Source organism: Carya illinoinensis, chromosome 3 (assembly GCF_018687715.1).
Source record: "Carya illinoinensis cultivar Pawnee chromosome 3, C.illinoinensisPawnee_v1, whole genome shotgun sequence".
NCBI lineage: Eukaryota > Viridiplantae > Streptophyta > Magnoliopsida > Fagales > Juglandaceae > Carya > Carya illinoinensis.
Window position 1 is genome coordinate 23,334,672 of NC_056754.1, and position 13,111 is coordinate 23,347,782.

Here is a 13,111-nt window from a genome sequence, read left to right on the forward strand (position 1 = left end):
GCCATGAAATCTTCAGGCAACTATAAAATAATTCGATAAAGACAATGTTATGATCTTCGTAATTAAAAATGCACTGTTTCATTGGTTCGGGAATCTGTCAAAAAAACATGAGCCCCACTTTGCCCCATTCCCCACATCGATTAGCCGGTCCCAACCCAGCAGCCAGTCCACTTGCCTATTCTCAATTATATGGCACATTTCTCGAGTCCACCTTGCCCATTAATAAAATTAAAATTAAATAATTAAAATAACCTTCATTAAAATACTTATTTTTCAAATAATTAAAAAAATTATTTTTAAAAAATAACCTTCATTTAAAATTATAAAAAGATATCTGAATTTCTCAACTTTCTTCTTCCTTTTAACTTGCACGAGAAATTGCATGGTATGGGCCGTACCATAGTACTATCCAGCTGGCACTGCCCAAAGCAGAACAAAAACATAAAAGGCAATTGCCAGTACTCTCCTTCCAGCTGGACAAAAACTCAAAATCCGGTTACGTGTCACTCGGATAGAGCGGGTATAATCAAAAAAGCACGCGCGAGAGGAATCTCAAAAGCCATTTCTCAAAGGCATTTTAAACCAATGATGCCAGCGACAACTGGACAGATGAGGGAGCCAGCTGTGGTACTACACGTGGCGGATTATGGTTGCATGAGATTTGAACCCATCCTCTTTTGGGCAGACTGCAGAGACATGTCGTCCTGTGTCCTGAGTGCCATTCCACACGGTACCCAGCTTGGGCCAGCTTGTTAAAGTGGGCAATACGAAGTTACGAACCTAACGGCTACCTTTTTAAATTTGCAGTCTTGTTTTATAGTAAATTTTAATTTTGTGGAAAGAATAAATCTATTTTATTTTATTTATTTATTTTTTTATTGAGGCCTTATTGGATACAAGAATTATTTTATTTTATTCCATTTTATTGTTATAATTTTTTTAAAATTTTAATATTATACGTCACACTTTTATCTTATTAAGTAAAATACTACACATTCATTACTATTCAATGATAAAGAAGTATGTAATAAATAATTATTTATTAATGATAAATATATCATATCTTATTTAATGGAATGAAAGTAAGATAATATTATAGTGTATATAATTTTTCTTCTAAATTTTTACTCAAAATATAATAAACAGTTTAACTTTTTAAAATCTCAAAACAATGATAATCTTAAAAAATAATATTTTAATAATATTTCTTTCAACTTTTAGTTTTCATTTAAGCTTATCTCTTCTTAAATCTCTATCCATTCTAAACATTTTATTGTTGTAAAAATCTGATCAATTAGTTGATATAAAACTATAATTGTATTTTAACCCATTTTACAAATATAAGGGATTTAAATGGTATGTTAGAAATTAAGCTTATAAATAGCAAGATTCTATATCGAAAGCATCAATTAGATCAATTTTTCATTCTTTAGAAAGAGTTACGAGTAATGCTATTTTTTCTATTGAATTTTCTAATATCTATTTAAATAAATTGATGTGTCACATTTTAAATAATTTATTTTATCTATTATCTCTTTTCACACTGTGTTGACAATACTAATAAATCATTAAATCAACTATTTTTTTTAAAAAAAATTCAATAATTGATAAATTATGACACATTATCCATAAGAATGGAAATAAGATGAGACTTGATAAATAGTATTTTCCTTTTTGCAATAATAAACATAATAAAGATAAATAAGAAATAAGAATAGGGGTAAAGAATAGTACAAAAATTACGTTATCTTATTTGTCTTGTATTTGTGAATTTTCTCATGTTTTGAACTTTAGAATCTTGGTGTGTTTAATTCTTTCATCGTGGGATGTATTTTACTATTATGCTTATAAAAATTATTTAAATACGAGTGTTTATTATTATTATTATTATTATTTTGATATTCAATTAAAAATCTGTTAGGTGAGTTAAGAATTTTAAAGCTAAGTTTAAATTAAAAAATACTCTTAATTTAACTTATCTCTTATCATTATAATTTTTATAAATTTTTACATAAAATATAATAGATAATTCAATTTTTTAAATTATAAAATAATAATAATATTAAAAAATTATATTTTAATAATTTTTTTTATTTATTTTATCTCAACTATCTATTCAAATCTACTTTAAATATGTATTTATGAGTTTTTAATTGATTTATAAATAAAGAATTTGAATTCCACGTGGCATGTGATAAAAAATGACGTGGAATGTGAAAGAGGGCTCGAAGGGATGTGCGAGCTTGTTAAACAAGCCAACAATCCAATGGAATTCAATTTTGTTATATACAGTCGCCACATGTAGTCAGCATGCGGTCGGCTATACGGAATGAATAAAAAAAAATTTTATTTTTTTTTATATTCAAGAAGAGCTATATGAATTATAAAAAGTTATAAAAATAATTTTTTTTTTCATATAAGTTCCATATTAATTTTTTTTTACAGCTGACTACGTCTCCCAACTGCAAAAATAATTTCTCAATGGAAATTGGCTATAAAAAGCAGTGTTTTGTGAAGACCTACAGAGCATTTCAGACTAGAAGCTTCACTTTGCTCACTCTCTCTTACACCCTCGTTCCTGCAATGGCTGTTTCAGTGACTTTGTTCTTAGTTGTCTTTGTGGCACTTGTATCGCTGGGTTTGGTCAGCTCGGCGAAGTTTGAGGAGCTCTTTCAGCCTAGCTGGGCCATGGACCATTTCATGTATGAAGGAGAGCTTCTCAAGCTCAAACTTGACAATTTTTCCGGTAAAAGAAAAAACTTTCTTTCTTAACGTATCAATGGGTCTACCGTGTTTGCGTTGTATTATATTGATGATTCTCTATCTGCATCTATTGTTCAGTTCTTGACTATAATGTTATGTGTTGTAGTTTTATTTCTGTCGTATTGCTTACGCTCATTAAATGAGAAAAGTTATCTAATTGCGTTTGGGAAACTTCAGGCGCCGGGTTTGCATCGAAAAGCAAGTATATGTTTGGGAAAGTGAGCATTCAGATCAAGCTTGTGGAGGGTGACTCTGCCGGAACTGTTACTGCTTTCTATGTAAGCAGTCTGTTTTCGTCTTTAGTTCTAAGTTTTACTGTTCTTTCGTCTTACTCTTGCTCTTACCTCTGTACCATCTTCATACGTGAGTTAGCCGATAGCTGAAGTTGTGCAGAACCTGTGACCCCATTCAATTAGTTGACACCGTTCATTCGATGCAATGAGCATTTTTCCCATATGCAGACAATAGACTCTTTGATCTTATTTGAACCTATAATAAATAGGCTACAACCTACTCCCTTTCACCCTCGTGAATTTCTGCAAATTTCATTACTTCTCCATTTATTACTTTTGTCCCCATAAAACCCACGAACCAATGGTAAGTTTAGACCACAAAGCTTAATTTTTGCTTTGTGATTTCATCTAAAATATTTTGTTGTTTAATGATACAATTATTGTACTATCTGTGAGACTCTGACATTGCCAATCAATTCTCTTTACTCTTTCGTTCGTGCTGTTGATGATTATTTGCGGGGTCCATTTCATTTTTCTTATTTGTTCTCTGTTTTGACACAGATGTCATCGGACGGTCCAAATCACAATGAGTTTGATTTCGAGTTCCTTGGCAACACCACAGGGGAGCCTTACTCGGTCCAGACCAATGTGTATGTGAACGGTGTCGGTAACCGGGAGCAAAGGTTGAACCTTTGGTTCGACCCCACCACAGAATTCCACTCCTACTCCCTCTTCTGGAACCAGCGTCAAGTTGTGTAAGCACTCCGATCTGTCTCACCATTTTTATGGCTAGACTTTATGATACATGTATATATACCATATATACATATGTACGTGCCTATTTGTATGCAAGTATGCGTTCTCGGGAAGTTTTACTGGCGTGTGCATGCTACTTTTATGATTCCAAATGGGCAAAAGCTAGGCACACTATTTTCATGGGTCTGAAAAGCTCTGCATAAAGCGAAGTATGCTATTTTAATCAGAGATGAGTGTGCTACGTATGCGACACTGGGGGATAGCAACTGTCCAAAACACAAGAAACCAACCATCGGAAAAGTCAGTAGAGTCTCTGCAATGTCTGCATGATTTCTGTCCCCTATAAATGACTGACCACATACTAGATTTACAGAGATATATCATATCAGATGCCTATTCTTTTCTGCTTGTGGTATTGGGTTTGGTGCGTAGACACGTCTGTTTGGACCGTAGCTCAATGATTCAGTGTTTTTCTATTTTTTCTGATTTTAACCCTTGGTAATTTTTACATCTACCTATGTTTCACAGCTCAATGATTTATTAATTGCCGTAGTTACATTAAAAGTTGACATGAGTGTGTATATATTTGTTTCAGTGCTAAATCTTTATTTCTTCTATTTTGTTCGTTTTGTTTTAGATTTTTGGTGGATGAGACCCCAATTAGAGTGCATACCAACATGGAAAACAAAGGAATACCATTTCCCAAGGACCAGGCAATGGGTGTGTACAGCTCAATTTGGAATGCGGATGACTGGGCCACACAAGGCGGTAGGGTCAAGACGGACTGGACACACGCACCCTTCATTGCCACCTACAAGAACTTCGAAATCGATGGTTGCGAGTGCCCAGTAACGGTGGCGGCAGTAGACAATGCCAAGAAGTGTGTGAGTAGTGCAGAGAGGAGGTATTGGTGGGACGAGCCCACATTGTCGGAGCTCAATGTGCACCAAAGCCACCAGCTGTTGTGGGTAAAGGCCAAACACATGGTCTATGACTATTGCACCGACACGGCTAGATTTCCTGTCATGCCTACGGAATGTGTGCACCACCGTCACTAGTGGTGTGGCCAATGCAGGAGTTGGCCGGGTGAAGGCTTTGTAAAAAAGGGTAGCGGGGGAGCAAGTGATGGGAGATCAAATCAAAGTCATAAAAACATGTGATGGGTGGTGTGCTTGGGAACGTTGTAATATAAAAAAGTGGGGGCAGGGGGTGGTTTTGTGGGATCAAATCAAAAAGTCGTCATAAAATTACATGTGCTTCATGTTGTGGTCTGTCATTTAAGTTTCAGCTTGTATGATATATATGATGAATGATGATTTTATCTTTTGTCTATTTTTTGTAAATTTAGCGACTTGATTTCAGATTTATTTCATCCTTACCAAGCAAGATTCTTTACCTTTACAAATCATGTACAAGTTAGTACTGTAGGAGGAAGAGGAAAGCCATTTCTGGGGATTGTAAGCGGAGAATAGAAATACAGTTGTGGTACAAAAAAGCAGATAAAGATAGGTGCTCTGGACACCCTAATCTATTTTGTGGAGAGTGGACAACCATTTTGGTAAAACTTTCAGAGAAGACATTTCTGTCTTCATCTCTAGGGCACCTCGTAGCTGTATCCTTTGTCCAAATTTGTGGGGTAAAAACAAACTGGCCCGAAGGACTCTTGTCTCATTGAGAGAATGTTTACCATCTGGGATCCATGCATATCTGCTATCTCCCACGTTAATGAACTCAACAATCACTAATAACAGTCCTAAAGTAGGCATTTACCTACAAAGTTAGGATTTCAAAGCTAATAAAGTTGGCATCTAACCTAATTCGGGAGCCAAGTCTGCTATCCCACATTAATCCGGGACATGGAAATTGTCCTCCTCAACTAACATGTGAAATTTATGCAATAGTTAATACTTGGCATTATTGAGAAGCGTGGGTAGAGATAATTAACACTATCTGATGTGGTGGACCCTGGATTAAGTTCATGGACCATGTCATGTTATGATATTGGGTCCCTTTTAATGTCATTTCCTTTGTCGTGTTTCCCTTCAAGTTTCAACCCTCTGTGGCTTGGTACGACTAATATCTTTCGGTGTCAATAATTCACACCAAATATCGAGAGAGAGTGAGAGGGGAGGAGGTGATGGCTAGTAGCTACCTACTCCAGGCAAGTTAATTAAATGATAGGTTTGCAATAAAGGTTATATAGGAACATCAAATGAGCCTCGGGATGGTCCTTTATGTTGTAAAGAAAGCTAGTCCACAGTAAGCCGCACTTTGGCATGAATTTACAGCAATTATGTACTGTTTAACCATTGAAATCACTCGAAACACTAAACAGTAAAAGCCTTCCATGTACATATGTATATATATTTTCTTTTTAATAAACAAACTTTCACTAAACTAAATCAGAGGTACAAGAGGAGGGCGTAAGATGTCCTAAACAAACGTCTCAATACAATGTTTGCAATAATGAAAAGAAAAAGAAAAATAAAGATGACAAAGGCAATGAACCAAAGGTCCAGGGCCTCGTTTTAGGCTTTGCAAAGAAGGGGACCCCAAAGGCGGCTTCCTGTAGTCCAACTGAATGGACAGAAGGGTTGAAATCAAAGAACCTAACTAGGGAAGCAACTGTTTTGACGATTTTGCTCGAGATTCTACGTCCACTGCATCTATGTACTGGCTCGTTTCAGTAAGAGTATTTGATTTTATCTCATTATTATAATTTTTTTTTAAAATTTTATATTAAATATAATAAATAATTTAATTTTTTTAATTATTAATGTAATTTTTTTAAATTCTAAAATAATAATAATAATATTAAAAATAATATTTTAATAATATTTTATTCAACCTTTAATTTTCATTTAAAATCATTTAATTTTATCTATCTAAACCAGCCCTTAATATAACTACGTTCACTACATTTATCTCGTCTATTGGTGGCCAGAGGCTGGCAATTGATCTAAATATTTCCAACGTAGTGTGAAAAGCTGAAGGGAAAGTCTATAGATCTATGGACAAGAGAGGGATAAGGAAGGGGAACAGAGGAGGGATAGAAGGGGATGAACTTGACCTCTTCCCCACCAGTAATTGAGGATAATGGTTTTGTTTAGCAGGGAGGAAAAAATGAAATTGCTCAAGTACCCTGGTTATGCATGTTAATGTTGAATAAAACCTATTAGCACGGATTAGTAACCAATATAAAATATTAAAAACATTAATACAATAATTTGGTTACGAATGAAAACCTTTTGAAAAACTCTTCAAAGATAAAATCTTACGGGAGAACCAAACCCAATAAAACCAATTTTATTGATTGAGATTATTACAAATAAAACGTTTACAAAACCTTTGTAACTAGACACGTTTACTCAAGACACGCGACCTGCTTGTCTTCTACCGCAGTAGGTAGCCGGAACCTCTTACGCTTTCCAATCTTTGTCTTTCCAACTAGAACCTCCAGTAGTTGAACTTGAACACGGCAACTCCCACTTGGAGTATGCTCTCATGATCACACTCAATTCCATGGATTGAGCTTTTTGGAAAATTCTTCTCTCAAGAATTTTCTCTTACACGATGCCTTGAATTTTTACCCAGATCTTCAAGCTCTCAATCCTTGTGAGTATGTGTTGTTGAAGTGTTAATTAAAACCCTCACCCGACTTGTCCATAAATAGACAATGCTGTGATTGATTTAGAGAAGGAATTTGCTGACAGGTTTATCCAGAATCTTAGTCAAATACATTGTTAATGATTTGCGAACATCTTGCACTAGATCACTTCTTTTGGATTGCATCGATTTCAAATCACATTCAATAAAGTTTGCGTCTTTATCTCTTCAACTGACTCTTAGACTCGAAACATACATAAGACTTTTGTAGACTATTATCTTATAATTTAAACAAGATTTGATAAGAGTTATAATTAAAACACTTATCCTTATTGGATAACTTCTATTCCAATAATCATCCTTATCGGATGCAATCCTAGAGTCCTATTTAAAATTACATTCATCCATAATTCAAATTTAAATACAGACTCATCTAATCATAACCAAACATAAGTTACATTTACAATCTCCCCCTTTGGCTGATTGATGACAAAAACATATTTTGAATGAATGTGATTTAAACCTGCAAAAACAACTAACTAAACCACCAGCAAAGATCTCATATAGAAAGTTATACTTCATATAAAAAAAATTCATCATAGGCAAAATGTTTGAAGTATCACAATGAGTCTTAATGTAACCACACATTTATCAGTTTAATGTAGCAAGTGAAATCAAAATAAGATAAGCAAATCATTGTTCAATACACAAACCAAACTGAAATAAAGCCAAAAAAACTTTTCAAGAAAAAGATTTTAAAAAGTGGTGGTGGTGGTGTCCGCATTCTATCCGCACTGCCTTTCTGCTCCCTCTGCTGATAGATTCATCCCATCTCCCCCTATGTGTTGTTAGCATCAGTTAGAATCTAATTTTTCTTCTTCTTCTTCAGGTGGATTTACTGCCTTCAGAATCTGATCCACATCCAGAACAACTTGTTGCAGCCTATCATTCACATTCTTTGACTCGTCCTGCTGGTCTACTAGCATTTGTTCCATTTTTTCCTTTTTTTCTTCCCACTTATCCACAAAAGAATCAAATTTTAACTGCAAAATATGAAGTTGTTCAAGCACTTCGGCCTCTTGCTTGGGACAGACCCCACTTGCTTAAGAGGCTTTGCATAGGTTGCTCGACTCGAGACTCATCGGTTGGAAAATTCATTGCTCATCACAGGACTCACTACTCGGGACTCATCTCTTGGGAAATTCATTGCATAGGCTGCTTGGTTCGAGACTCATCACTTGGGAAATTCATTTGCTCGGACTAACTGCTCGGGATTCATCTGCTCGACATAGGACTCGCTACTCGAGATTCATCTACTCTGACTCACTGCTTGGGATTCATATGCTCGAACTCAACTGCTCAAAACTCACCTGCATGGGACTCACTTGCTTGGACACAGTTCCTCGAACTCAGCTACTCAAACATAATTTCTAGGCTACACCAAATTTATTGGAACACACGCTGTGTCGGACTTGCATGTCCTATGCAACGGCCCGTCAACCCATGCGCCAGTGAAGCAGAGTCTCTAGACTCGCCACGATGCATTGTTTGGGCTAGGGCCCTAGTTCTCCCCCACACTACTAGTCGAACACAAGTCCTTAGACTTGACAACTTTCATGCCATTAGCAAAGCAGAGTCCCTAGATTCGCCGATTTCCTATTCAAAAAAGTTGAATCCCTAGACTCGCTGCATGGTTAAGGCCTCATGACCAAAAATATTTGAGTCCCTAAACTCATCACGGGCTAAGGATAAGTCTCTAGATTTGGTGATGTCCCGTTCAACAAAGCCGAGTCTCTAGACTCGTTGTGGGGTCAAAGCCTCTTGATCAAAAAAATTAGAGTCCCTAGACTCGTCATGGGTTAAGGCCAAGTCCCTAGACTCACCGATCTCTTGTTCAACAAAGCCTCGCTAGACTCACTGCAGGGTCAAGGCCTCGTGACCAAGAAAATTTGAGTCCCTAGACTCGTCATGGGTTAAGGCCAAGGCCCAAAACTCACAGATCTCTCATTCAACAAAGCTGAGTCCCTATACTCAGCACGGGTTAAGGCCAAGTCTCAAGACTCACGGATCTCCCGTTCAACAAAGCCGAGTCCCTAGACTCGCCGTGGGGTCAAGGCCTCATGACCAATAAAATTTGAGTCCCTAGACTCGCCATTGATTAAGGCTAAGTCCCAAGACTCGCCAGCCTCTCATTCAACAAAGCCAAGTTCCTAGACTCACCGCGGGATCGAGGCCTCATAACCAATAAAGTTCGAGTCCCTAGATTAGAGCACTCGCATCCGGCTCCCCATCCCTTCCGCATCCTCATATTTTGGGGATAGTTTTAGGGTTTGATCTAAAACCTTCCTCCATCCGGTTCCCTAAAATGGGGATAAACTTTCCGGTTGCTACAGTAGGTCCCCATATATGGGGACTCACTGTATATCCCCAAATGTGATTTCGGTTCCCTCTCTCCTTCGACATCCCACGTCTTCTACCTTGCGACGGTTGGCTGCCCTTTATCTCTCCGACTTCCCTGAATCTCGCATCACGTCGGTATGCCCATTCCAGATTTTCCAAAATTTGAATGATTCTCCTTTCTACAATCCCCAGCCCTACCCGAAATGTTACTTTGTGAAATTTACTGTCATTTTCATAAATCTCGCATCAAATTTCAGGTATGGTAGGTTCTTTTTTGAGGCTGTTTTTGGATAAATTATGACAAAATTTCAAAGGGTTTTGGGTTGGAAAAAAACCCTAGATATGCAGGGGACCTTCGGTTTCGAATTTGGAGATTTTTTGGGAACTGATTTTGTTGAGTTTATTTGGGGCATTTTGATATCTTTAACTGCGATTTTATCTATTACCTGGGATTGTGATTATGCTTGGCTATCTTCGGGTGGGGTTGTGATTATGTAAGAGCTATCTTCTTTTTTCATTGTGATTTCGTTGGTATTTTTCTTCTCTGTGATTATATCGGCATGGCTCTATTTGATCTGGTTGCTTTTCATTGTAGATCTTGTTTCTGTTTTTTTTTTTTGGTAACATTGGTTTCTTTTGTAGGTCTTGGTTTCATGGAACTGTTCTTGGTTTCAGAAACAATTGTTCTTGGTTTCTTTGTAGTTCTTGGTTTCATGAATTTGATGGAGGAATCTTTTGTAGTTCTTGGTTTCTTGGTTAGTTCTTGGTTTCATGAAATATTTCAGATTATTATTTTTAAATCTTGGTTTCATTTGTACTTCTTGGGTTGAGTTAATTTGATGATAGTGTTTCATTACTAGTTCTTGGTTTCTTTTGTACAAATGGTTACCAAGTTAGTTCTTGGTTTCATGAAATTTTCCAGAATTGGTTTTGTAGTTCTTGGTTTCATTTGTACTTCTTGGGTTCATGAATTTGATTTGGTTTCATTACTAGTTCTTGGTTTCTTTTCTACTTCTTGGTTGCATGAAAATTTTCCAAAACATATTGTAGTTCACTTGGGTTTCTTTTGTTTTAAATATATAATCTGTAGAGGGAAATCATGTATATCCAATTCAGTTATTCTTCTGTTTGCTGCTTCATCTTTTGGAGTCTATGATATTCAATTCCATATTCAAATGCATTATTGTGAGCTATAATAAAAAATACATGTAATTTTCTGGGGAAAAAACATGCATACCTTGTTTGTAGGTATATCTATCTATATATAATATCTTTTTCTTTATGGTATTTTCTGACCGGATGCACCAAGTTTTTTTGTATTCTCTTTCATGTGGTATTCTCTTTCATGTGGAACACAGACTATGAATATATTTTTTTGTTGGTCATTGAGTAATTTCTTCGTTGTTGTTTGGTTATTTGCAGTGTTTCATGTCATTCGGGGGAGGGGGGAATATAATTAGGCTGTGATGATGGGGTTATTTTTATATGTAATTGGGGCCCCATCGATATGGCGGGGTAATCGTTACTCGAATAGGCCAAGTTGCAGTTTGTGGTACTCTCCATAAACTGCAATCGGGGTTCGGGTGAGGTTTTGCAGCCATTCGATGTTGGACTCCTTGATTACGCATGTTGTCAATATTTACCCCATTCTGAGCCACATTTATTGTCTTATTCAATATGGGGAACCGGATGTGAATGCTCTTATTTTGTGTTTTGTGATTTGCATGCTGTTTGTTGTTGTTTGTATTTTGTTGCGATAGATGTGTAATGTGTAAATTAAACCCCCTCGGCTGTGATGATGACAACCGCATGTTAGGATTAGGGAGATTTATGACCATCTCCTCAATGTTTAGGTAACCCAGACGACCAACAAGTCCTGGCAACCGGTCTTTGCAGCCATAAGTGGGTGGCCAAATTTCCATAATGTCACCATTCGGTTCCTGAGCCCCTACTGAAACCCAAACTTCAAAGTGAGATGAATTTGATCCACCTTTTCATTATTATTTTAGAGATGGATTCTCAAGACTCTGGACATATGTACTTCACCAACCTTCTTAGCCAAGATCCTCAACTCGATCTCACTTACGGTGGGCAAAGTGGGAACTCTCCTATGACCATCGATGCTTCTCCACCCTTACCCCCTAACGAGCCTAACGGCGTTAGAAAATCAGTGAGGGGTGCAAACTTTACCCCCAAAGAAGACAAGTTACTTGTCTCCGCATGGCTAAATTGTAGTCTTGATGCCGTTCAGGGAACAGATCAGAAACACTCCCAACTTTGGGAAAAATTTTTTGAGTACTTTCAGCAATATAAAGAAATCACAAATGAGCGGACAATAAAGTCTTTAATACATCGGTGTTGGTTATTCAAAAGGCCACAAATAAATTTTGTGCGAAACTAGCTCAAGTTGAAGGGTTAAATCAAAGTGGCATGACCGAGCAAGATAAGGTAAAAATACCATACGCTTACTTATTTTACAAGTAAAATATTTTTTCATTTAAAGTGGTTTAACATGGATTTTATTTGTTTAAATGCAAGTTTGAGAAGGCGAAGATTATGTACCAATCGTTAGAAAAATGCAGTTTCCAGTTTGAGCATTGTTGGCACCTATTGAAGGATCAACTTAAATGGATTTGGTGCGCCACAAAGGATGTTTCGGCGCGAAGGAAGACGATGTCCCCATCCCTGACCTCGACCTCAACTCGATGTTCCGCCGCTACGGAGGATTCGGTTTTTGATCTCGAGACGGAGAATGTGATAGAAAATGAAGTCGCTGAATTGGACCGACCAATGGGCAGGAAAGTCGAAAAAGGGAAATGAAAGGCTCAAGACAAGCAAGCAGAGGAAAATTTCCAACTTAGAAAGATGAAGTATACTCTTTTAGAGGAGTCACGTGCTCAGAAGAAAGAGTTTTATCGCCTTAAGGCCGAAAAGATGGAGTATGACAAGGAGAAAGAGGAAAAAAATTACATCTTGAAGATGAAAAACTGAGATTGGAGGCAGAGAAGATGAGGATTGAGGCAGAGAAGATGAGGATTGAAGCTGAAAAAGAGCAAAGTAAAATCCGTAAAGAGGACAAAAGACTGAGGTTGGAGGCTGAGAAAGTGGAGCTTGTGAAGAAGGAATTAGATCAGCACATTATGATGATGGATGTGAGTGTCATGCCAGAAATGCAGCGGCTATATTTCCAGCAACTCCAGAGGGAAATCATGATGAGACGCAGTAATGCCCGAGATTTGGATTGATTGTAATGTAATTTTTTATTGTACTTTTGATGATAGTTTCCTGTTACCTTTTGTGCAAGTAAATTGGATGCCATACTTTTTATTTCTTATTTTTTGTTTTGAACAATG

At 36.8% G+C, this 13,111-nt stretch overlaps 1 protein-coding gene across 1 annotated transcript; it reads left to right on the forward strand.

Moving 5' to 3' along the window:
* Nucleotides 1-2,466: 2,466 nt before the first annotated feature.
* On the forward strand, nt 2,467-5,095 carry LOC122303863 (xyloglucan endotransglucosylase/hydrolase protein 9-like). Its single transcript, XM_043115855.1, has 4 exons — nt 2,467-2,746; nt 2,941-3,041; nt 3,558-3,751; nt 4,390-5,095. Exons 1-4 carry the CDS (start codon nt 2,482-2,484, stop codon nt 4,808-4,810), a joined length of 981 nt encoding a protein of 326 aa, XP_042971789.1. The 5' UTR covers nt 2,467-2,481; the 3' UTR covers nt 4,811-5,095.
* Nucleotides 5,096-13,111: the final 8,016 nt, after the last annotated feature.